Here is a 25,923-nt window from a genome sequence, read left to right on the forward strand (position 1 = left end):
TAAATCAACTGTTGCCAGAAAGTTAAACAGATTTGTAAATTACTTCTATTAAAAAATCTTAATCCTTCCAGTACTTTTTAGGGGCTATATACTACAGGGAAATGCTTTTCTTTTTAGATTTTTCTGATGTCATGACCACAGTGCTCTCTGCTGACCTCTGCTGTCCATTTTAGGAACTGTCCAGAGCAGCATATGTTTGCTCTGGGGATTTTCTCCTGTTCTGGACACTTCCTAAAATGGACAGCAGAGGTCAGCAGAGAGCACTGTGGTCATGACATCAGAAAAATCTAAAAAGAAAAGCATTTCCTCTGTAGTATATAGCCCCTTAAAAAGTACTGGAAGGATTAAGATTTTTTAATAGAAGTGATTTACAAGTCTATTTAACTTTTTGGCACCAGTTGATTAAAAAAAAAAAAGTTTTCCACGGGAGTGCCCCTTTAAGCTGAATAAAATGACCTTCTGATGCCAGGAACATCTCTGATGAATGTTTTTGTATTTTTTTTTTTTTTTTTGACATCTTGCAATAAAGTGATTAAATGGGAACATGATTAAAACAAACAATCTGTGACCTCTGACACCAGACAAAATGCACTTAACGGATCTATCTACAGTTCTATCCAAAAGAGTTTAACACTGAGAGAAGAATCCAACAAAACATTTTGTAAACTGAAAAATCTCAGGAGGGTTCTGAAGGGTGTGGTTACTGGAAAAATATCCTGAAATGCGGCTCTGTATATATCCTTTTTATTGTTCACATTAGACGTATTCACTCATGTATGAGAGATGTGTAGTGGATGCCATACAATGATATCCATCACTCATAGGGTTAATGCAAGCCCATAGATATGTTTAAAGAGTACCTGTCACCAGACTAAACTTTTAATATATTGTTCCTTATGTAATTATAAGACACTTTGCTATTTACTTGCTGTTAGAATTATCAACCTTTATATGTTTTTAATGGGATTGAAAAAAATGGCCACTAGGTGGCTCTGTTCTGTTTCCTGCCGCAAGTCAAACGGTTTGGTTGGTCACCTCCTGGTCTGGCAGGAGACCAAACTCAGGAAATGCATGCATGACATGGCGAGGCACAGCTCTCGCAGGCTTCAGTGATGTTGCACCTGTCGGGAAACACCCACTTTCTCCTGTCGGGAGCTCGTACAATGTGAGCAAGGGAAAAGGTCTGATATAGAGATTTTTGCAGTCCTCGCAGAATTCCACAAAAAGAATGAACATGTTCTTCCTTTGCACGGAACAGTTTCAGCGGCGGACAATTACGAAATTCCGCAGTGTGAACGGGTCTCGGCGAAGACCCATTCACATTAATGGTACAGTTCACTGCGCGGAATTCTACGGGAATTTCGAAGTGTGAACGTGCCCTAAAACTTGACCACACCCACTCACTTTTCCAAATTAGCGAGTGCTGAGAATAGTCACACATTTCTTACATTTGTTCGAGTTCAGGGGTCATCAATCATTCTCCGCAGCACATGACCTCTGCTCCATATCACAGCCTAAATGTGCGGCTCTTACAGGGGGAAGAGGAAAAAACTGTAGGAAAACGAAAACTTACAAATGCCAAGGCTGATTCCAGATCCGTTCTGCTGGAAGAGGCCAGTATTGTGGGGTGGGAGAATGCGACAGCTGGAGCTCTAATGCAGTGTTTCCCAACCAAGGTGCCTCCAGCTGTTGCAAAACTACAATTCCCAACTGCCTTTGGCTGTCCGGGCATGCTGGGTGTTGTAGTTTTGCAACAGCTGGAGGCACCCTGGTTGGGAAACACTGCTCTATTGTGTGCCAATATCTACTAGGAACATCTGCCATCGACGTCACTGACTCAGCTCTGCTACCTCTCGAGCTGCAAGACCTCCTGTTGCAAAACTACAACTCTCAGCATGCCCGGACAGCCAAAGGCTGTCCTGGCATGCTGGGTGTTGTAGTTTTGCAACAGCTGGAAGCACCCTGGTTGGGAAACACTGCTCTAGTGTGTGCCCATATCTACTAGGAATATCTGCCATCGACATCACTGACTCAGCTCTGCTACCTCTCGAGCTGCAAGACCTCCTGGTTCTGTGTAGGGCAAGTCTGCAATGATGCATTATGGGAGTTCACATGAGTGCCGAACTATTGTATCCCTTAATGGACCATAGCAGCAGTTACCACAACTGTCATTGCAGCTCTGGAAGTGACTGGAGCAGTACTAATAAATTTCCTAAAATGTAAAACCAGCATAGAGAGTTGGTATCGCTGCCCTGTATAAGCCCTTCTGTAGGGTCTTCCACCTCCAAACCCATAGGTTTCACTATCACACACTGTCAACCAGTATTTCGCAATCAGGGTGCCTCCAGCTGTTGCAAAGCTACAATTCCCAGCATGCCTTCGGCTGTCCGGGCATGCTGGGAGTTGTAGTTTTGCAACAACTAGGGGCACCCTTGTTGGGAAAGACTGCTGTAACTAGAGATGAGCGAACTTACAGTAAATTCGATTAGTCACAAACTTCTCGGCTCGGCAGTTGATGACTTTTCCTGCGTAAATTAGTTCAGCCTTCATGTGCTCCGGTGGGCTGGAAAAGGTGGATACATTCCTAGGAAAGAGTCTCCTAGGACTGTATCCACCTTTTCCAGCCCACCGGAGCACCGGAAAGTTGAACTAATTTATACAGGAAAAGTCATCAACTGCCGAGCCGAGAAGTTCGTGATGAATCGAATTTACTGTAAGTTCGCTCATCTCTAGTCACGAACTTCTCGGCTCGGCGGTTGCTGACTTTTCCTGCATAAATTAGTTCAGCTTTCAGGTGCTCCGGTGGGCTGGAAAAGGTGGATACAGTCCTAAGAAAGAGTCTCCTAGGACTGTATCCACCTTTTCCAGCCCACGGGAGCACCTGAAAGCTGAACTAATTTATGCAGGAAAAGTCATCAACTGCCGAGCCGAGAAGTTCATGACGAATCGAATTTACTGTAAGTTCGCTCATCTCTAGCTGTCACCTATCAACCCTTATGTACTGTTAGAATTCTGTTTATATTTTGTTGAAGTTGACTTTTCTCTATTTATTAACGTTGTGCACCAAACATGCGCCAAAGTTTTTTTTTTTTCTGTCAAATGTATCTATTTAGCTAAAATGTGAGCGTGGCTTTCTACTTCTTCTCAATCCGAGTCATTCATTACATTTTCCCCCCTATTTTTAGCATCTTTTCCCCTTTTGATTTAATTAAAGAACAGTGAAATGAATAAAAACCCGTTTGTTTGGTTATTCGGGTGCACCAAAAGTTACCAATATATGAAAAGTCCAATAATGCAAAGTGGGGAACACTACAAAGAAATTCACTATGAAAAAGGATAAAAAAAGAAGATGGAAAAATAATAAATGAAGGGCGATGATCTTGTGAAGACCGTCATTCCTCTCGTCTCCTTGTACAGTGGGTCCTTCAGAGACCAATATGAAGGTCTCCCTGCGGTGATCATGAGGTTTGTGTGATCGGGAGAAAAACTCTATGAATATCTCAGCATAAAAATAATAACATTTATACACAGTCGATGTGAGAAAAAACATTGCCTAGCAATAACTGTATATATTCCTAACAACAAGCAGTGGGAAGGGGGAAACTCACTCTCACTCCGATAGTTCACAGCTCCCTTGGGTTGGGCGGTCTAAACTCGGAATAAAAACCAGATCCCTACAAAACGGATCAGAGACCAAATCATCTGAAGGTTATAGTGAGACGTAAAGAAATTCCACATACAGTATCCCCCATAAGTGACTCCACCCCTCACATTATATATACAGTATATCCCATAAGTGAGTCCACCCCTCACATTATATATACAGTATATCCCATAAGTGACTCCACCCCTCACATTATATATACAGTATATACCATAAGTGAGTCCACCCCTCACATTATATATACAGTATATCCCATAAGTGAGTCCACCCCTCACATTATATATACAGTATATCCCATAAGAGAGTCCACCCCTCACATTATATATACAGTATATCCCATAAGTGAGTCCACCCCTCACATTATATATACAGTATATCCCATAAGTGAGTCCACCCCTCACATTATATATACAGTATATCCCATAAGAGAGTCCACCCCTCACATTATATATACAGTATATCCCATAAGTGAGTCCACCCCTCACATTATATATACAGTATATACCATAAGAGAGTCCACCCCTCACATTATATATACAGTATATCCCATAAGAGAGTCCACCCCTCACATTATATATACAGTATATCCCATAAGAGAGTCCACCCCTCACATTATATATACAGTATATCCCATAAGAGAGTCCACCCCTCACATTATATATACAGTATATCCCATAAGAGAGTCCACCCCTCACATTATATATACAGTATATCCCATAAGTGAGTCCACCCCTCACATTATATATACAGTATATCCCATAAGTGACTCCACCCCTCACATTATATATACAGTATATACCATAAGAGAGTCCACCCCTCACATTATATATACAGTATATACCATAAGTGAGTCCACCCCTCACATTATATATACAGTATATCCCATAAGTGAGTCCACCCCTCACATTATATACAGTATCTCCCATAAGTGAGTCCACCCCTCACATTATATATACAGTATATACCATAAGAGAGTCCACCCCTCACATTATATACAGTATATCCCATAAGTGAGTCCACCCCTCACATTATATATACAGTATATCCCATAAGAGAGTCCACCCCTCACATTATATATACAGTATATCCCATAAGTGAGTCCACCCCTCACATTATATATACAGTATATACCATAAGAGAGTCCACCCCTCACATTATATATACAGTATATCCCATAAGAGAGTCCACCCCTCACATTATATATACAGTATATCCCATAAGTGAGTCCACCCCTCACATTATATATACAGTATATCCCATAAGTGACTCCACCCCTCACATTATATATACAGTATATACCATAAGAGAGTCCACCCCTCACATTATATATACAGTATATACCATAAGAGAGTCCACCCCTCACATTATATACAGTATATCCCATAAATGAGTCCACCCCTCACATTATATATACAGTATCTCCCATAAGTGATTCCACCCCTCACTTTATATATATAGTATATCCCATAAGTGACTCCACCCCTCACATTATATATACAGTATATCCCATAAGTGACTCCACCCCTCACATTATATACAGTATATACCATAAGAGAGTCCACCCCTCACATTATATACAGTATCTCCCATAAGTGATTCCACCCCTCACTTTATATATATAGTATATCCCATAAGTGACTCCACCCCTCACATTATATATACAGTACATACCATAAGAGAGTCCACCCCTCACATTATATATACAGTATATACCATAAGAGAGTCCACCCCTCACATTATATACAGTATATCCCATAAATGAGTCCACCCCTCACATTATATATACAGTATCTCCCATAAGTGATTCCACCCCTCACTTTATATATATAGTATATCCCATAAGTGATTCCACCCCTCACATTATATATACAGTATATCCCATAAGTGACTCCACCCCTCACATTATATATACAGTATATCCCATAAGAGAGTCCACCCCTCACATTATATACAGTATATCCCATAAGTGAGTCCACCCCTCACATTATATACACAGTATCTCCCATAAGTGACTCCACCCCTCACATTATATATACAGTATCTCCCATAAGTGACTCCACCCCTCACATTATATATACAGTATATCCCATAAGTGAGTCCACCCCTCACATTATATACAGTATCTACCATAAGTGAGTCCACCCCTCACATTATATACAGTATATCCCATAAGTGAGTCCACCCCTCACATTATATACAGTATATCCCATAAGTGAGTCCATACCTCACATTATATATACAGTATATCCCATAAGTGAGTCCACCCTTCACATTATATATACAGTATCTCCCATAAGTGAGTCCACCCCTCACATTATATACAGTATCTACCATAAGTGACTCCACCCCTCACATTATATATACAGTGTATCCCATAAGTGACTCCACCCCTCACATTATACATACAGTATATCCCATAAGTGAGTCCACCCCTCACATTATATATACAGTATCTCCCATAAGTGAGTCCACCCCATACTTTATATACAGTATCTCCCATAAGTGACTCCACCCCTCACATTATATACAGTATCCCCCATAAGAGAGTCCACCCCTCACATTATATACAGTATCCCCCATAAGTGACTTCACCCCTCACATTATATATACAGTATATCCCATAAGTGACTCCACCCCTCATATTATATATACAGTATATCCCATAAGTGAGTCCACCCCATACTTTATATACAGTATCTCCCATAAGTGACTCCACCCCTCACATTATATACAGTATCCCCCATAAGAGAGTCCACCCCTCACATTATATACAGTATCCCCCATAAGTGACTCCACCCCTCACAATATATACAGTATATCCCATAAGTGAGTCCACCCCTCACATTATATACAGTATATCCCATAAGGGAGTCCACCCCTCACATTATATACAGTATATCCCATAAGTGAGTCCACCCCTCACATTATATACAGTATATCCCATAAGTGAGTCCACCCCTCACATTATATATACAGTATCTCCCATAAGTGAGTCCACCCCTCACATTATATATACAGTATATCCCATAAATGAGTCCACCACTCACATTATATATACAGTATCTCCCATAAGTGACTCCACCCCTCACATTATATATACAGTATATCCCATAAGGGAGTCCACCCCTCACATTATATACAGTATATCCCATAAGTGAGTCCACCCCTCACATTATATATACAGTATATCCCATAAGTGAGTCCACCCCTCACATTATATATACAGTATATCCCATAAGTGAGTCCACCCCTCACATTATATATACAGTATCTCCCATAAGTGAGTCCACCCCTCACATTATATATACAGTATCTCCCATAAGTGAGTCCACCCCTCACATTATATATACAGTATATCCCATAAGTGAGTCCACCCCTCACATTATATACAGTATATCCCATAAGGGAGTCCACCCCTCACATTATATATACAGTATCTCCCATAAGTGAGTCCACCCCTCACATTATATATACAGTATATCCCATAAGGGAGTCCACCCCTCACATTATATATACAGTATCTCCCATAAGTGACTCCACCCCTCACATTATATATACAGTATCTCCCATAAGTGACTCCACCCCTCACATTATATATACAGTATCTCCCACAAGTGAGTCCACCCCTCACATTATATATACAGTATCTCCCATAAGAGAGTCCACCCCTCACATTATATATACAGTATCTCCCATAAGTGATTCCACCCCTCACATTATATACAGTATCTCCCATAAGTGAGTCCACCCCTCACATTATATATACAGTATCTCCCATAAGTGAGTCCACCCCTCACATTATATACAGTATCTCCCATAAGTGAGTCCACCCCTCACATTATATATACAGTATATCCCATAAGTGAGTCCACCCCTCACATTATATATACAGTATATCCCATAAGTGAGTCCACCCCTCACATTATATACACAGTATCTCCCATAAGTGAGTCCACCCCTCACATTATATACAGTATATCCCATGAGTGAATCCACCCCTCACATTATATACAGTATCTCCCATAAGTGAGTGCACCCCTCACATTATATATACAGTATCTCCCATAAGTGAGTCCACCCCTCACATTATATATACAGTATCTCCCATAAGTGAGTCCACCACTCACATTATATATACAGTATATCCCATAAGTGAGTCCACCCCTCACATTATATATACTGTATATCCCATAAGTGACTCCACCTCTCACATTATATATACAGTATATCCCATAAGGGAGTCCACCCCTCACATTATATACAGTATCTCCCATAAGTGAGTCCACCACTCACATTATATATACAGTATCTCCCATAAGTGAGTCCACCCCTCACATTATATATACAGTATCTCCCATAAGTGAGTCCACCCCTCACATTATATATACAGTATCTCCCATAAGTGACTCCACCCCTCACATTATATATACAGTATCTCCCATAAGTGACTCCACCCCTCACATTATATACAGTATATCCCATAAGTGAGTCCACCCCTCACATTATATACAGTATCTCCCATAAGTGAGTCCACCCCTCACATTATATACAGTATCTCCCATAAGTGAGTTCACCCCTCACATTATATACAGTATCTCCCATAAGTGAGTCCACCCCTCACATTATATATACAGTATCTCCCATAAGTGAGTCCACCCCTCACATTATATATACAGTATCTCCCATAAGTGACTCCACCCCTCACATTATATATACAGTATCTCCCATAAGTGAGTCCACCCCTCACATTATATATACAGTATCTCCCATAAGTGAGTCCACCCCTCACATTATATACAGTATCTCCCATAAGTGACTCCACCCCTCACATTATATATACAGTATCTCCCATAAGTGAGTCCACCCCTCACATTATATATACAGTATCTCCCATAAGTGACTCCACCCCTCACATTATATATACAGTATCTCCCATAAGTGACTCCACCCCTCACATTATATACAGTATATCCCATAAGTGACTCCACCCCTCACATTATATATACAGTATATCCCATAAGTGAGTCCACCACTCACATTATATACAGTATCTCCCATAAGTGAGTCCACCCCTCACATTATATATACAGTATCTCCCATAAGTGACTCCACCCCTCACATTATATATACAGTATCTCCAACAAGTGAGTCCACCCCTCACATTATATATACAGTATCTCCCATAAGAGAGTCCACCCCTCACATTATATATACAGTATCTCCCATAAGTGAGTCCACCCCTCACATTATATATACAGTATCTCCCATAAGTGACTCCACCCCTCACATTATATATACAGTATATCCCATAAGTGACTCCACCCCTCACATTATATATACAGTATCTCCCATAAGTGACTCCACCCCTCACATTATATATACAGTATCTCCCATAAGTGAGTCCACCCCTCACATTATATATACAGTATCTCCCATAAGTGACTCCACCCCTCACATTATATATACAGTATCTCCCATAAGAGAGTCCACCCCTCACATTATATATACAGTATATCCCATAAGTGAGTCCACCACTCACATTATATATACAGTATCTCCCATAAGTGACTCCACTCCTCACATTATATATACAGTATATCCCATAAGTGAGTCCACCCCTCACATTATATACAGTATCTCCCATAAGTGAGTCCACCCCTCACATTATATATACAGTATCTCCCATAAGTGAGTCCACCCCTCACATTATATACAGTATCTCCCATAAGTGAGTCCACCCCTCACATTATATATACAGTATATCCCATAAGTCAGTCCACCCCTCACATTATATATACAGTATCTCTCATAAGTGAGTTCACCCCTCACATTATATATACAGTATCTCCCATAAGAGAGTCCACCCCTCACATTATATATACAGTATCTCCCATAAGAGAGTCCACCCTCACATTATATACAGTATATTCCATGATTGAGTCCACCCCTCACATTATATACTGTATCTCCCATAAGTGACTCCACCCCTCACATTATATACAGTATCTCCCATAAGTGAGTGCACCCCTCACATTATATATAATGTGAGGGGTGGACTCACTTATGGGAGATACTGTATATATAATGTGAGGGGTGGAATCACTTATGGGTGAAACTGTATATATACAGTATCTCCCATAAGTGAGTCCACCCCTCACATTATATATACAGTATCTCCCATAAGTGAGTCCACCACTCACATTATATATACAGTATATCCCATAAGTGAGTCCCCCCCTCACATTATATACAGTATATCCCATAAGTGAGTCCACCCCTCACATTATATATACTGTATATCCCATAAGTGACTCCACCTCTCACATTATATATACAGTGTATCCCATAAGGGAGTCCACCCCTCACATTATATACAGTATCTCCCATAAGTGAGTCCACCACTCACATTATATATACAGTATCTCCCATAAGTGAGTCCACCCCTCACATTATATATACAGTATCTCCCATAAGTGAGTCCACCCCTCACATTATATACAGTATCTCCCATAAGTGAGTTCACCCCTCACATTATATACAGTATCTCCCATAAGTGAGTCCACCCCTCACATTATATATACAGTATCCCCCATAAGTGACTCCACCCCTCACATTATATATACAGTATCTCCCATAAGTGAGTCCACCCCTCACATTATATACAGTATCTCCCATAAGTGACTCCACCCCTCACATTATATATACAGTATCTCCCATAAGTGACTCCACCCCTCACATTATATATACAGTATCTCCCATAAGTGACTCCACCCCTCACATTATATACACAGTATCTCCCATAAGTGACTCCACCCCTCACATTATATATACAGTATCTCCCATAAGTGACTCCACCCCTCACATTATATATACAGTATCTCCCATAAGTGAGTCCACCCCTCTCATTATATATACAGTATCTCCCATAAGTGAGTCCACCCCTCTCATTATATATACAGTATCTCCCATAAGTGAGTCCACCCCTCACATTATATATACAGTATATCCCATAAGTGACTCCACCCCTCACATTATATATACAGTATCTCCCATAAGTGACTCCACCCCTCACATTATATATACAGTATATCCCATAAGTGAGTCCACCCCTCACATTATATATACAGTATATCCCATAAGTGAGTCCACCCCTCACATTATATACAGTATATCCCATAAGTGAGTCCACCCCTCACATTATATACAGTATATCCCATAAGTGAGTCCACCCCTCACATTATATATACAGTATCTCCCATAAGTGAGTCCACCCCTCACATTATATATACAGTATATCCCATAAGTGAGTCCACCCCTCACATTATATATACAGTATCTCCCATAAGTGAGTCCACCCCTCACATTATATATACAGTATCTCCCATAAGTGAGTCCACCCCTCACATTATATACAGTATCTCCCATAAGTGAGTCCACCCCTCACATTATATATACAGTATCTCCCATAAGTGAGTCCACCCCTCACATTATATATACTGTATCTCCCATAAGTGAGTCCACCCCTCACATTATATATACAGTATCTCCCATAAGTGAGTCCACCCCTCACATTATATATACAGTATCTCCCATAAGTGAGTCCACCCCTCACATTATATACAGTATCTCCCATAAGTGAGTCCACCCCTCACATTATATATACAGTATCTCCCATAAGTGAGTCCACCCCTCACATTATATATACAGTATCTCCCATAAGTGAGTCTACCCCTCACATTATATATACAGTATCTCCCATAAGTGAGTCCACCCCTCACATTATATATACAGTATATCCCATAAGGGAGTCCACCCCTCACATTATATACAGTATCTCCCATAAGTGAGTCCACCCCTCACATTATATATACAGTATATCCCATAAGTGAGTCCACCCCTCACATTATATATACAGTATCTCCCATGAGTGAGTCCACCCCTCACATTATATATACAGTATCTTATATAATGTGAGAGGCAGACCCACTTATGTGAGATAATGTATATTATGTGAGGGGTGGACTCTCTTATGGGAGATACAGTATATATAATGTGAGGGGTGGAGTCACTTATGAGAGATACTGTATATATAATGTGAGGGGTGGACTCACTTATGGGAGATACTGTATATAATGTGAGGGGTGGAGTCACTTATGGGATATACTGTATATAATGTGAGGGGTGGAGTCACTTATGGGATATACTGTATATATAATGTGAGGGGTGGACTCACTTATGGGAGATACTGTATATAATGTGAGGGGTGGACTCACTTATGGGAGATACTGTATATAATGTGAGGGGTGGACTCACTTATGGGAGATACTGTATATAATGTGAGGGTGGACTCACTTATGGGATATACTGTATATAATGTGAGGGGTGGACTCACTTATGGGATATACTGTATATAATGTGAGGGGTGAACTCACTTATGGGAGATACTGTTTATAATGTGAGGGGTGGACTCACTTATGGGAAATACTATATATATAATGTGAGTGGTGGACTCACTTATGGGATATACTGTATATATAATGTGAGGGGTGGACTCACTTATGGGATATACTGTATATATAATGTGAGGGGTGGACTCACTTATGGGAGATACTGTATATATAATGTGAGGGGTGGACTCACTTATGGGAGATACTGTATATATAATGTGAGGGGTGGACTCACTTATGGGATATACTGTATATAATGTGAGGGGTGGACTCTCTTATGGGAGATACTGTATATATAATGTGAGGGGTGGACTCACTTATGGGAGATACTGTATATAATGTGAGGGTGGACTCACTTATGGGATATACTGTATATAATGTGAGGGGTGGACTCACTTATGGGATATACTGTATATAATGTGAGGGGTGAACTCACTTATGGGATATACTATATATAATGTGAGGGGTGGACTCACTTATGGGATATACTGTATATAATGTGAGGGGTGAACTCACTTATGGGATATACTGTATATAATGTGAGGGGTGGACTCACTTATGGGATATACTGTATATATAATGTGAGGGGTGGACTCACTTATGGGATATACTGTATATATAATGTGAGGGGTGGAGTCACTTATGGGATATACTGTATATATAATGTGAGGGGTGGACTCACTTATGGGAGATACTGTATATATAATGTGAGGGGTGGACTCACTTATGGGATATACTGTATATAATGTGAGGGGTGGACTCACTTATGGGGGATACTGTATATATAATGTGAGGGGTGGAGTCACTTATGGGAGATACTGTATATATAATGTGAGGGGTGGAGTCACTTATGGGAGATACTGTATATATAATGTGAGGGGTGGACTCACTTATGGGAGATACTGTATATATAATGTGAGGGGTGGACTCACTTATGGGATATACTGTATATAATGTGAGGGGTGGACTCACTTATGGGATATACTGTATATAATGTGAGGGGTGGAGTCACTTATGGGAGATACTGTATATATAATGTGAGGAGTGGAGTCACTTATGGGAGATACTGTATATAATGTGAGGGGTGGACTCACTTATGGGATATACTATATATAATGTGAGGGGTGGACTCACTTATGGGAGATACTGTATATAATGTGAGGGGTGGACTCCCTTATGGGATATACTGTATATATAATGTGAGGAGTGGAGTCACTTATGGGATATACTGTATATATAATGTGAGGGGTGGACTCACTTATGGGATATACTGTATATAATGTGAGGGGTGGACTAACTTATGGGATATACTGTATATAATGTGAGGGGTGGACTCATTTATGTGATATACTGTATATACAATGTGAGGGGTGGACTCACTTATGGGAGATACTGTATATATAATGTGAGGGGTGGAGTCACTTATGGGATATACTGTATATATAATGTGAGGGGTGGACTCACTTATGGGATATACTGTATATAATGTGAGGGGTGGACTCACTTATGGGAGATACTGTATATATAATGTGGGGGGTGGACTCACTTATGGGATATACTGTATATAATGTGAGGGGTGGACTCACTTATGGGAGATACTATATATATATAATGTGAGGGGTGGAGTCACTTATGGGGGATACTGTATATAATGTGAGGGGTGGACTCACTTATGGGGGATACTGTATATATAATGTGAGGGGTGGAGTCACTTATGGGAGATACTGTATATATAATGTGAGGGGTGGAGTCACTTATGGGAGATACTGTATATATAATGTGAGGGGTGGACTCACTTATGGGATATACTGTATATAATGTGAGGGGTGGACTCACTTATGGAATATACTGTATATAATGTGAGGGGTGGAGTCACTTATGGGAGATACTGTATATATAATGTGAGGAGTGGAGTCACTTATGGGAGATACTGTATATAATGTGGGGGGTGGACTCACTTATGGGATATACTATATATAATGTGAGGGGTGGACTCACTTATGGGAGATACTGTATATAATGTGAGGGGTGGACTCACTTATGGAAGATACTGTATATATAATGTGAGGGGTGGACTCTCTTATGGGAGATACTGTATATATAATGTGAGGAGTGGACTTATTTATGTGATATACTGTATATAATGTGAGGGGTGGAGTCACTTATGGGAGATACTGTATATATAATGTGAGGGGTGGAGTCACTTATGGGATATACTGTATATATAATGTGAGGAGTGGACTCACTTATGGGAGATACTGTATATATAATGTGAGGGGTGGACTCACTTATGGGAGATACTGTATATAATGTGAGGGGTGGACTCACTTATGGGATATACTGTATATATAATGTGAGGGGTGGACTCACTTATGGGACATACTGTATATATAATGTGAGGGGTGGACTCACTTATGGGATATACTGTATATAATGTGAGGAGTGGACTCACTTATGGGATATACTGTATATATAATGTGAGGAGTGGACTCACTTATGGGAGATACTGTATATATAATGTGAGGGGTGGACTCACTCATGGAATATACAGTATATAATGTGAGGGGTGGAGTCACTTATGGGAGATACTGTATATATAATGTGAGGGGTGGACTCACTTATGGGATATACTGTATAGATAATGTGAGGGGTGGACTCACTTATGGGAGATACTGTATATATAATGTGAGGGGTGGACTCACTTATGGGAGATACTGTATATATTGTGAGAGGTGGAGTCACTTATGGGAGATACTGTATATAATGTGAGGGATGGAGTCACTTATGGGAGATACTGTATATAATGTGAGGGGTGGACTCACTTATGGGAGATACTGTATATAATGTGAGGGGTGGACTCACTTATGGGACATACTGTATATATAATGTGAGGGGTGGACTCACTTATGGGACATACTGTATATATAATGTGAGGGGTGGACTCACTTATGGGAGATACTGTATATAATGTGAGGGTGGACTCACTTATGGGAGATACTATATATAATGTGAGGGGTGGACTCACTTATGGTATATACTGTATATATAATGTGAGGGGTGGACTCACTTATGGGATATACTGTATATATAATGTGAGGGGTGGACTCACTTATGGGATATACTGTATATAATGTGAGGGGTGGACTCTCTTATGGGATATACTGTATATATAATGTGAGGGGTGGACTCTCTTATGGGATATACTGTATATATAATGTGAGGGGTGGAGTCACTTATGGGAGATACTGTATATAATGTGAGGGGTGGAGTCACTTATGGGAGATACTATATATAATGTGAGGGGTGGACTCACTTATGGGAGATACTGTATATAATGTGAGGGGTGGACTCACTTATGGGATATACTGTATATATAATGTGAGGAGTGGACTCATTTATGTGATATACTGTATATATAATGTGAGGGGTGGAGTCACTTATGGGAGATACTGTATATATAATGTGAGGGGTGGACTCACTTATGGTATATACTGTATATATAATATGAGGGGTGGACTCACTTATGGTATATACTGTATATATAATGTGAGGGGTGGACTCTTTTATGGGATATACTGTATATATAATGTGAGGGGTGGACTCACTTATGGGATATACTGTATATAATGTGAGGGGTGGAGTCACTTATGGGAGATACTGTATATAATGTGAGGGGTGGACTCACTTATGGGATATACTGTATATAATGTGAGGGGTGGACTCACTTATGGGAGATACTATATATATAATGTGAGGGGTGGACTCACTTATGGGAGATACTGAACAACTTGAACAGACTGCCCGGCACACTTACGCCTACCACATCATAGGCCCTCCCCGCACCTCTCCCAATAATGACAGACAACATTATTCTTTTACTGGGCTGGGTGGTGGTCACAGCTCAATTTATTAAATAACAGAATATTAACTCTATAACTGCTGAATTGCAGCAACCTACCTACTTCAGCCGAAGCGGTATTGCCAGCCGCCGGACTCCCGGCGGGCAAAAGTGCCTTGGGCCGTCACTTCTCAAATCTCCTCTCCTCAGGCCAGCTGTGACTTGCATATAAAGAAAATACAGTCAGTAACAATAGACAGCAAACAGCAACTGTCAGAATAACAAAGTGCAAAAGTAAAAAGTGCCCATAAAGTAATATATATATATATATATATATATAAAAATAAATATTTTATTTTATTTATTTATTTATTTTTTTGAAAATTACCAACTTTCTTTGTATATATATATTTTTTTTTAATAAAGGGGGTAACAAAAACCATGCACCTCACAACAAAGTGCACAGCCGAGAAGAACACAAAATGACACCAACAAATGTAAACAACAGGGAGGGAGGGAGGGAAGCTGTCTTCTCAGGAGCGCTGGTGAGCACAAAAGGACTAACCAGGGGGTGGGGTGGACCTAAATATATCCTGGGCATGCCTTAATTCCCCTCCTACTAACCCGGGAAAGCAGGGGGGAGGGGGAACTATCCTGGGCTCTACGTTAACCCCTACCGTCCCGTGCAGTCAGGGTTACCTATCCCTAAACGGGCAGGTAACCTGCAGACTGCCCGGCACACTTACGCCTACCACATCATAGGCCCTCTCCCCACCGCTCCCAATAATGACAGACAACATTATTCTTTTACTGGGCTGGGTGGTGGTCACAGCTCAATTTATTAAATAACAGAATATTAACTCTATAACTGCTGAATTGCAGCAACCTACCTACTTCAGCCGAAGCGGTATTGCCAGCCGCCGGACTCCCGGCGGGCAAAAGTGCCTAGGGCCGTCACTTCTCAAATCTCCTCTCCTCAGGCCACCGAGGAGCCCGTGTACTCCTACACGGTGCTCCGACCCCCACCAAGCAAAAACAAGGCCTGCTCCAAACCATCTTGTAAGCCCGACAAGAAGATGTCTAGGCCTATATCATTCAAGTGAACCCCATCAGAGATCATAAACCGTCTGTTATCACCTTCCAGCTCCCGATGACGGACCACCACTCCACCCTTCTGTCGCACAAACCGGGCCATACGAGAATTCACCAAACGCCGTGAACGCTCGATGGCCTCAGCATTGCGAGCACCCTGCCAGGATACTCTAGGCACTATCTCGGACCATACTAAGACTAAATCGGGAAAAAACCCAGAAAACCGTTCAACATCGGCTTTCATCAAAGTAATCAGATCAGGAACCCGGGAATAACAGAGATCATTCCCGCCCGCATGCACCACCAAAATGACACCGGAACGGACGGTTCTAGCAATGTCCACCACTTCAGTAAGGACCCGTGTCCAACGCATACCTGGGATCCCTCTCCAGTGAGGCTCAACATTGCCGCATCCCAACGATCTCCCACCCGGCCGGCAATCAGCTCTCTGCGCGGCCCGGTGGAAATAAGAGTGGCCCAGGAAATAAACCATCGTCCTCTGCACATCTAAAAAAGGGAAAACAAGTTATAACAACAACTCAGGGCGTACATATCGCGCATAACAACCAGAGCGCCAACGGCCAATACGTTGTATCGCATCCACCGATAAACCTGCCCTGGACGCCTCCGTAGCAGCGCCTATCCGAAAAGAGTGCGTACCAAACTCAGCAGCCGGAGCACCCAAAAACCGCAAACAACCCCTGAACACTGCCTGAAATTGAAAACGTGTTAAAGGAAAACCATCAGCATGCGTGAAAAATTGGCGGCCAGGAACCCGAACAGCCAAAAACGACGACACCGCCCGCACTGGACAAACCGGACCGTCCACTGCAAGAACCCGCACCCAAGCTCCCTGATCCACCTGATCAGTTTTCGAGCGTCGAATCCGCAGTAGCAAAACCCCATTAGAACACAACACGTCATCCTGTAATAAACCACCGTCCCCGGCTTTCTAAACCGGAACCAACTCGCCGATGCGCAGCGCGGCAAAAAACATAACGCAAAAAGCGGCCGAATACAACTCGGACTCATAGATCGAAGAACAACAACTATGGGTAGCCGGCAAAAGAGAAGCCAATAACAAAAACGAAACAGGTCTGCGAGTTTCACGCCGCACATGAGTGCGCTGCCAACCCTTCAAGGCCTGCTGAAATAAAAACCGTTTCGAAACATCTTCCCATCCCAACAACTTAAAATAAAAACTTACCCCAGCTAGCCGACGCCACGCAACAATTGCAGACACCTGTAAATCGTGCAACCACAACACATAATCCACTGTAACCGCTACGCGGTTGTCAACAGTGGTAGCCACCTCCCGCCCAGCCAGCAACGCACACCACTCAGCCCACGCCTTACCATGTCCCGCCCACGTAGATGCCGCCAGCGACGATTCAACCAGTGGGATCAGACGTTGCTCGGCAGGGCCCAGACCAATGGGGGGCAAGGGAGCCCTTCCAACGCAGCATCCGGACACATCCTCCGAAAATCCTGAAACTGAAAACGAGAAAGGGAATCAGCAATCTAGTTATCAACCCCAGCAACATGGCAAGCTTTAAACCAAATGTTCAACTCCAAACACCGAAGAACCAAATGCCTGATCAAAGACAAAACAGGAAGGGAGGAAGAAGACAAACCATTTATGCAATGAACCACACTCAGATTATCCGTCCAAAAACAAACCCGCCTATTGCTAAATTGTACACCCCACAACTCCACAGCAACTATAATAGGAAACAATTCAAGCAGGGTGAGGTTCCTGCACCAACCATTAGCCTGCCACTCAGGCGGCCACAACTCCGCACACCATTCCCCTTGAAAAAAGGCACCAAAACCCACGGAGCCAGCCGCATCCGTGAACAATTGAAGCTCAGCATTGGACAACTCATCCCCCAACCAACACGTGTGACCATTATACCGTCTCAAAAATTCTCTCCACATCAAAACATCCGCACGCATTTGCCTTGAAATGCGAATATGATCAGAAGGGCAGGAAACGCCCTTGGTGGCCAATGACAAGCGCCTAGAAAAAACACGCCCCATGGGCATAACACGGCAAGCAAAAACCAAGTGTCCCAATAAAACCTGCAATTGTCGCAGCGTCACCTTTCGGACACCACAAAAACTTTCAACCAACAAGAGCAAACTCTCCAATTTCTCCGCCGGTAGTCTAAAAACCATGGCCACAGAATCTATTTCTATACCCAAAAACGAAATAATCGTTGAAGGGTCCTCTGTCTTCTCAGCGGACAAAGGCACCCCAAACTTCAGCATGAAAAAACGAAAAGAATCCAACAAAAAACCACATCTGGGAGACCCAGCCGAGCCAACAAACAAAAAATCATCCAGATAGTGAATAATATAATAAATAGTGAATAATTATAAAAAGGGGGGACATAAAAGGCCCCTCAAAACGACCTAAAGAAACTTCCTTACCTATTTTCCTTACCTCAGGGTACTCTCTGGCCGATTTCAAGTTGTCAGGGTAGGAAGAAGAAACCTGTCCCAAAATAAAAGGAATAAAGAAACCATAACGAAAACCCTCTAATAAAACTAAAGCATCCTCCTTATTGGGGTACTGGTCTAACCATGGGCACATCATGTCCACGTTCACCGGGGTCCTTCCCTGCAGCAGCAGAGGGCGCCCGGCCGGTCTGCTTAGCAGCCCGCTGACACCTGACTGCGGCGTGGGACCCCCCGCAGGCAGAACACTCATGCTTGTATTTACACAAGCTGAGGAAACGACAATGTCCCTCGTTAAATAACCAGCAAGCCCCGGGTCGACGCACGGCCGCCGGCCCGGTGGTCCCGGTTTGACCAGCGGCTCCCTGCTGAAAGGGCTGCGCCTTCTGAGCCATCATCAAACGCAACCAAACATCGGTCGCCTTAACACCCCAACCAACATCCGGCTGCAAAGACAAGCGGCGACGAAATTCCTCGTCATACCGCCACCACGCAGAGCCCCCATAAGCCTTAGAAGCACTATACACCGAGTCCATGTAAATAAAAAGCTCGGAGCACCGCTCCGGATGCTTTTCACCCATTATACACCCCAAAACTGCAAATGCTTGTAACCAATTGCCCATGGTCTTCGCCACTTTCGGCCTAGAAGAAAAGTTTTTTCCGACTGGGGCCTACGTTCCTTGTCAATCGTATGTTGGTCCGCAGACACTAGCGACCACAAATCAACATACTGGTTAGTCCAAATTTTCTCCTTCACAGCTTCATCAACATAAACACCTAAAGGACTAACACCACAAAAAACGGAATCTTTATATACCCCAACCCTAACCGGGGATACCCTATGGGCCGCCGCCGGAACCACGCGTTCCGCCGGCTTGCTGTTAACAAGACTAGACAAAACAGATTTAAGCGTAGACAACAGAGCAGCATGACCCTCCCCCTGTCCCCATGCACCCGCAAAATCAAACTCACCGGTCGGCGCAGGAACAACAAGAGGTGGGACCGGATCAGTTGCAGGAACAGGAACTGGATCAGCAACCGGCACAGGAGCCGGATCAGACACCGCACGGGGCCGACTGCCACCGCGGGAAGCCCGCCTCGGGGACCTTGAATGACGTCTCCGCCCCTCGCGCCTGCGAGAGCGGCGCTCCCGACTCCCTGAGCGACACGAGCTGCGACCAGATGATGAAGGAGACCACTATAGCACTATACAGCACTATACACCGAGTCCATGTAAATAAAAAGCTCGGAGCACCGCTCCGGATGCTTTTCACCCATTATACACCCCAAAACTGCAAATGCTTGTAACCAATTGCCCATGGTCTTCGCCACTTTCGGCCTAGTAGGAAAAGTTTTTTCCGACTGGGGCCTACGTTCCTTGTCAATCGTATGTTGGTCCGCAGACACTAGCGACCACAAATCAACATACTGGTTAGTCCAAATTTTCTCCTTCACAGCTTCATCAACATAAACACCTAAAGGACTAACACCACAAAAAACGGAATCTTTATATACCCCAACCCTAACCGGGGATGCCCTATGGGCCGCCGCCGGAACCACGCGTTCCGCCGGCTTGCTGTTAACAAGACTAGACAAAACAGATTTAAGCGTAGACAACAGAGCAGCATGACCCTCCCCCTGTCCCCATGCACCCGCAAAATCAAACTCACCGGTCGGCGCAGGAACAACAAGAGGTGGGACCGGATCAGTTGCAGGAACAGGAACTGGATCAGCAACCGGCACAGGAGCCGGATCAGACACCGCACGGGGCCGACTGCCACCGCGGGAAGCCCGCCTCGGGGACCTTGAATGACGTCTCCGCCCCTCGCGCCTGCGAGAGCGGCGCTCCCGACTCCCTGAGCGACACGAGCTGCGACCAGATGATGAAGGAGACCGCCATCGGGACGAGCGGGACCTACGGGAGCGCACCCTACTCCTAGACTCCCGGCGGGAACACCTGCGGTGATGTCTACAGGACCCAACAGATCTGCTCCATCCGGAGCGGCCAGATCCCCGTGAGGACGACCGCGACCGTCTTGGACGGGAACGGCCCTCTGACCTACGAAGTACTCAGTCATGCGGTGGCTGACTGACTTGCCGCATATTATCAACAAAAAGCAAAGGGGAACTAGCTGTAGCATCTAAAGGTGGCAGATCATCAGATTGGGGCCCCAAATTATCACAAGCATCCTCATAAGGAGGATCAAAGCTACTATCCCCTAGGACAGGTGGCTGCTGAGGGTCCCCCGGCATTACAGGAACACCCTGGGGTCTAATGGGAACACGGGCCGTGGCAATTGGGGTATCAGGTATTTCCTCAGCAGAGGAAGAGGCATGAGAGGGAGCAGGGGCACCAGCACCCATAACAGCTGGCAATGCAGGGGTTAATTCTGGCCGGGAAACTACAGCAGGCCGCCCTGAAGTACCTGGGACTGCCGGGACCTGCAGGGCAGCGCGCGAAGCAGCTGAAGAAATCTCCACAGCTTCCTGTGTCACATGACCCGGAAGGGGCGGAGCTACGGCCTGGGCCGCGGCCACTGCCGCACCAGGGGCCGAAATTACAGCTGAGGAGGCAATGCGGGCAGCAAAGCGCCCCCTCCTAGAGCTAGCAGAAGACCTAGGGGGACTGGGGCTTAGACGCGCCGGAGGGCGCGATGCACGGGCGGTCCGTCGACCCCGTACAGCAGGACCTACCGGCCGAGATCCACTACCAGCCGCAGCAGCAGGAAGCCCTAGCCCAGCCAGGAGCTGAGATAAGACGTCTGCATCAGCCAACACCCGCTCCCGGATAGCAGTCCACACAGCCTCGTCAGCCATCTCCGGAGCAAGCTGTCTTCTCAGGAGCGCTGGTGAGCACAAAAGGGATAACCAGGGGGTGGGGTGGACCTAAATATATCCTGGGCGTGCCTTAATTCCCCTCCTACTAACCCGGGAAAGCAGGGGGGAGGGGGAACTATCCTGGGCTCTACGTTAACCCCTACTGTCCCGTGCAGTCAGGGTTACCTATCCCTAAACGGGCAGGTAACCTGCAAACCAAGAAACAGAGATACTCACACTCCAGCTATAGAGAACATTACTATAGCAGGGGGTGGAGCTGTGATCACAATGGGGGAGATTTATCAAAACCTGTGCAGAGGAAAACTTGCCCAGTTGCCCATAGCAACCAATCAGATCGCTTCTTTCATTTTCATGAAGGCCTGTGAAAAATGAAAGAAGCGATCTGATTGGTTGCTATGGGCAACTGGACAACTTTTCCTCTGCACAGGTTTTGATAAATCTCCCCCAATGTCATTATATTACAGTTATATTATATCAGCGATGTCATACAGGGGGTGGAGCTGTGATCACTGTCTTTATATTACTATTATATTATGTCAGTGATGTCATACAGGGGGTGGAGCTGTGATCACTGTCTTTATATTACTATTATATTATGTCAGTGATGTCATACAGGGGGTGGAGTTGTGATCACTGTCTTTATATTACTATTATATTATGTCAGTAATGTCATACAGGGGGTGGAGCTGTGATCACTGTCTTTATATTACTATTATATTATGTCAGTGATGTCATACAGGGGGTGGAGCTGTGATCACTGTCTTTATATTACTATTATATTATGTCAGTGTTGTCATACAGGGGGTGGAGCTGTGATCACTGTCTTTATATTACTATTATATTATGTCAGTGTTGTCATACAGGGGGTGGAGCTGTGATCACTGTCTTTATATTACTATTATATTATGTCAGTAATGTCATACAGGGGGTGGAGCTGTGATCACTGTCTTTATATTACTATTATATTATGTCAGTGTTGTCATACAGGGGGTGGAGCTGTGATCACTGTCTTTATATTACTATTATATTATGTCAGTAATGTCATACAGGGGGTGGAGCTGTGATCACTGTCTTTATATTACTATTATATTATGTCAGTGATGTAATGCAGGGGGTGGAGCTGTGATCACTGTCTTTACATTACTATTATATTATGTCAGTGATGTCATACAGGGGGTGGAGCTGTGATCACTGTCTTTATATTACTATTATATTATGTCAGTGATGTCATACAGGGGGTGGAGCTGTGATCACTGTCTTTACATTACTATTATATTATGTCAGTGATGTCATACAGGGGGTGGAGCTGTGATCACTATGTCATTATATTACAGTTATAATATATCAGTGATGCCATACAGGGGGTGGAGCTGTGATTACTGTCTTTATATTACTATTATATTATGTCAGTGATATCATACAGGGGGTGGGGCTGTGACAACTTCTCAGACATGGTAAAGGGGCTAGGCTTATTCCAGTGTATGGATAAGAAAAGAACATAGAGGTGCCCATGCACCTTGTACTTAAAATGCCAAAATTCACTTCTAGGTTTGGCCGACGGTATAAGGTGTATGGCGGCCTTACGACTCTCCAACATGATGATGATGATGATGTTAGTGGAGAGAATGGTTAGGTGTGCTGGATTTTTTCTGCCCGGTGCTATTGTTCAAGGAAATATAAGCTGCAGTCAGAGCTGTCTTTTCGTCATTGACAACCCAAAAACATTTGAGATGTTGGAAGAGATAAATGTAAGCCAAATCAACATTTGACCCTCAGTTATCGAAAATGTATGGGCACCTCAGGAGGAATGAGCCTGACACCTTTCACCTTCAGGGTGATGCTGGTTCATGGCAGCAAATCCTGAAAACACACTCATTACCCTCCCCCTACTATCGGTCTCAGTATTGCAGGGTATTGGAGGTTGCTGAGAAGACTTTTAGAGATATTTCCCACCCTACAGATTTGGCCGCAGACTCTCATCAGTGTCCTACAAAGTGTCTCATCTGGATAAAAATGTTTCTATATCAGAATAGTTGGCACAGAGAATCTGTGGGAAACTGAAGAGCGGAGGGTACAGTGGGATCCCTGAGGGTGAATTATCAACAATCCTGTTTATATGATGTATTTATTTCTGTTGTGAAACTGCCAAGTCCATCAAATACTTTTATAATGTTAATAGCTGAGTACCCGACGCTGCCCGGTTTTTCCTACCTTATCCTTGTGGGGGACGAAAAGCAACAAAGGAGGAAGCTTTTGTCCTCATATTCCATCCTTAAATCCTGACCCCATATCCCCTCCTCATATACCAACCCCATATCCCCTCATATTCCGACCTCATATTTTGTCCTTATATCTCTGTGGTGTCCCGGTACAGGACATGGTCCTGTACCCTTTCTTAGTCCCCTCAGGAAGAGTCTCTGCACTCCATAGGGCTCTCCTGCAGGGCTTCCCCCCTTGCTCATCAGTTACTGCTTCATATAAATGCATTGTAAATATATTGTACATATGGTTCATTGTACATGAAGTTGTACAAATGTATAGGACCTTCCTGGGTCATGTGATCTACTGTCATGTGATGTACCCAGAGTTCCCTGGGTACAGGACCTACAGGCTTAGCAACCAATGGGCTTTAGTCCAGCCCCCCCCCCCCCCCCTAGTATATAAGGGGCTGTAGTCTCTAAATTCACTCTCTTATCTCCTGGATTTCAGACAAGCACAATACCTGTACTACTAAACTCCTCTCATCTAGGCCAAAGCCTAAGGAACCTGCAGCCACTTCAAAACGTGAGTTATCAAGCTCTATCTACAATTCTAGTGACTACTACCCAACTCAAGGATAATATTAGTAGCACAGTGGCCTGCATAAATCTCAATACTACAAGTCCCAGCAAGCCTGTGAGGTATCCTGCATCCCGGTGGCCTCTAGAGATAACTGTAAAGACTGTTCCATAAGAAGTTTCAGTAAAAGTTCCAGTTATTTTCACAATTCCTGCTGTGGACATTCCTTTATTGCCTGCCATTTGTGGGTTGGTTGTCGGCAGGGCCTTATACTGAAAACAACCACATCCTGGCGTCACGACTAATCAGGGGTAAATAACACCTTGCCCAACAGGGTTAATAACACCAGATCCTGCTACACCATTGCAACACCCCAGACACCACATCTCAACCTCATATCCGATCCCGATATCCCGTTCTCATATCCCGTCCCCATATCCCGTCCTGATATCCCGACCTCATATCCCGTCCCATTATCCCGTCCCCATTTCCAGTCCCCATATCCTGTCCTCATATCCCGTCCCCATACCTAAGCCTCATTTCTAATCCTCATATCCCATCCTCATATCCCATCCCGCTATCTAATTCTCATTTCTAATCCTCATATCCCGTCCTCAGGTGGGGCTGCATTGTGGTAAAGATATTGTATGCCGAAAATAAAAGGGGTGTGGCTTAAATGGTGGGCGTGTCTTTGCAAGATGGGGCATGACATGCGGGGAGGGTGTGGAGCGGAACTTGTGGAGTGAGGTACCAGAAGTCTATATACTTGCAGGGGACTTGAAACAAAAACACCATCCTTCACATGT

General features: G+C 43.7%; 1 protein-coding gene and 1 long non-coding RNA gene across 2 annotated transcripts in view; both read right to left on the bottom strand.

Annotated features, from left to right (window-relative positions):
• Nucleotides 1-2,960: 2,960 nt before the first annotated feature.
• LOC130294152 (uncharacterized) lies at nt 2,961-16,168 on the bottom strand. The gene is made up of 3 exons (XR_008848405.1): nt 16,070-16,168; nt 3,609-3,674; nt 2,961-3,449 (listed from the first exon to the last, which is right to left on the bottom strand). It is a non-coding gene; the product is annotated as an uncharacterized LOC130294152 (long non-coding RNA).
• Nucleotides 16,169-16,913: 745 nt separating this feature from the next.
• LOC130293230 (uncharacterized) overlaps nt 16,914-25,923 on the bottom strand; it is a 14,520-nt gene continuing 5,510 nt past the window's right edge. The window contains exons 3-7 of the mRNA XM_056541733.1: nt 21,596-21,773; nt 19,488-19,538; nt 19,186-19,303; nt 18,398-18,535; nt 16,914-17,548 (exon numbers count right to left, since the gene is read on the bottom strand). Coding sequence (XP_056397708.1) covers nt 16,953-17,548; nt 18,398-18,535; nt 19,186-19,303; nt 19,488-19,538; nt 21,596-21,773 — 1,081 coding nt within the window. The 3' untranslated portion in view covers nt 16,914-16,952. The remainder of the gene's footprint in view (nt 17,549-18,397; nt 18,536-19,185; nt 19,304-19,487; nt 19,539-21,595; nt 21,774-25,923) is intronic.

This window comes from Hyla sarda, chromosome 10 (genome assembly GCF_029499605.1).
Source record: "Hyla sarda isolate aHylSar1 chromosome 10, aHylSar1.hap1, whole genome shotgun sequence".
Taxonomy (NCBI): Eukaryota; Metazoa; Chordata; class Amphibia; order Anura; family Hylidae; genus Hyla; species Hyla sarda.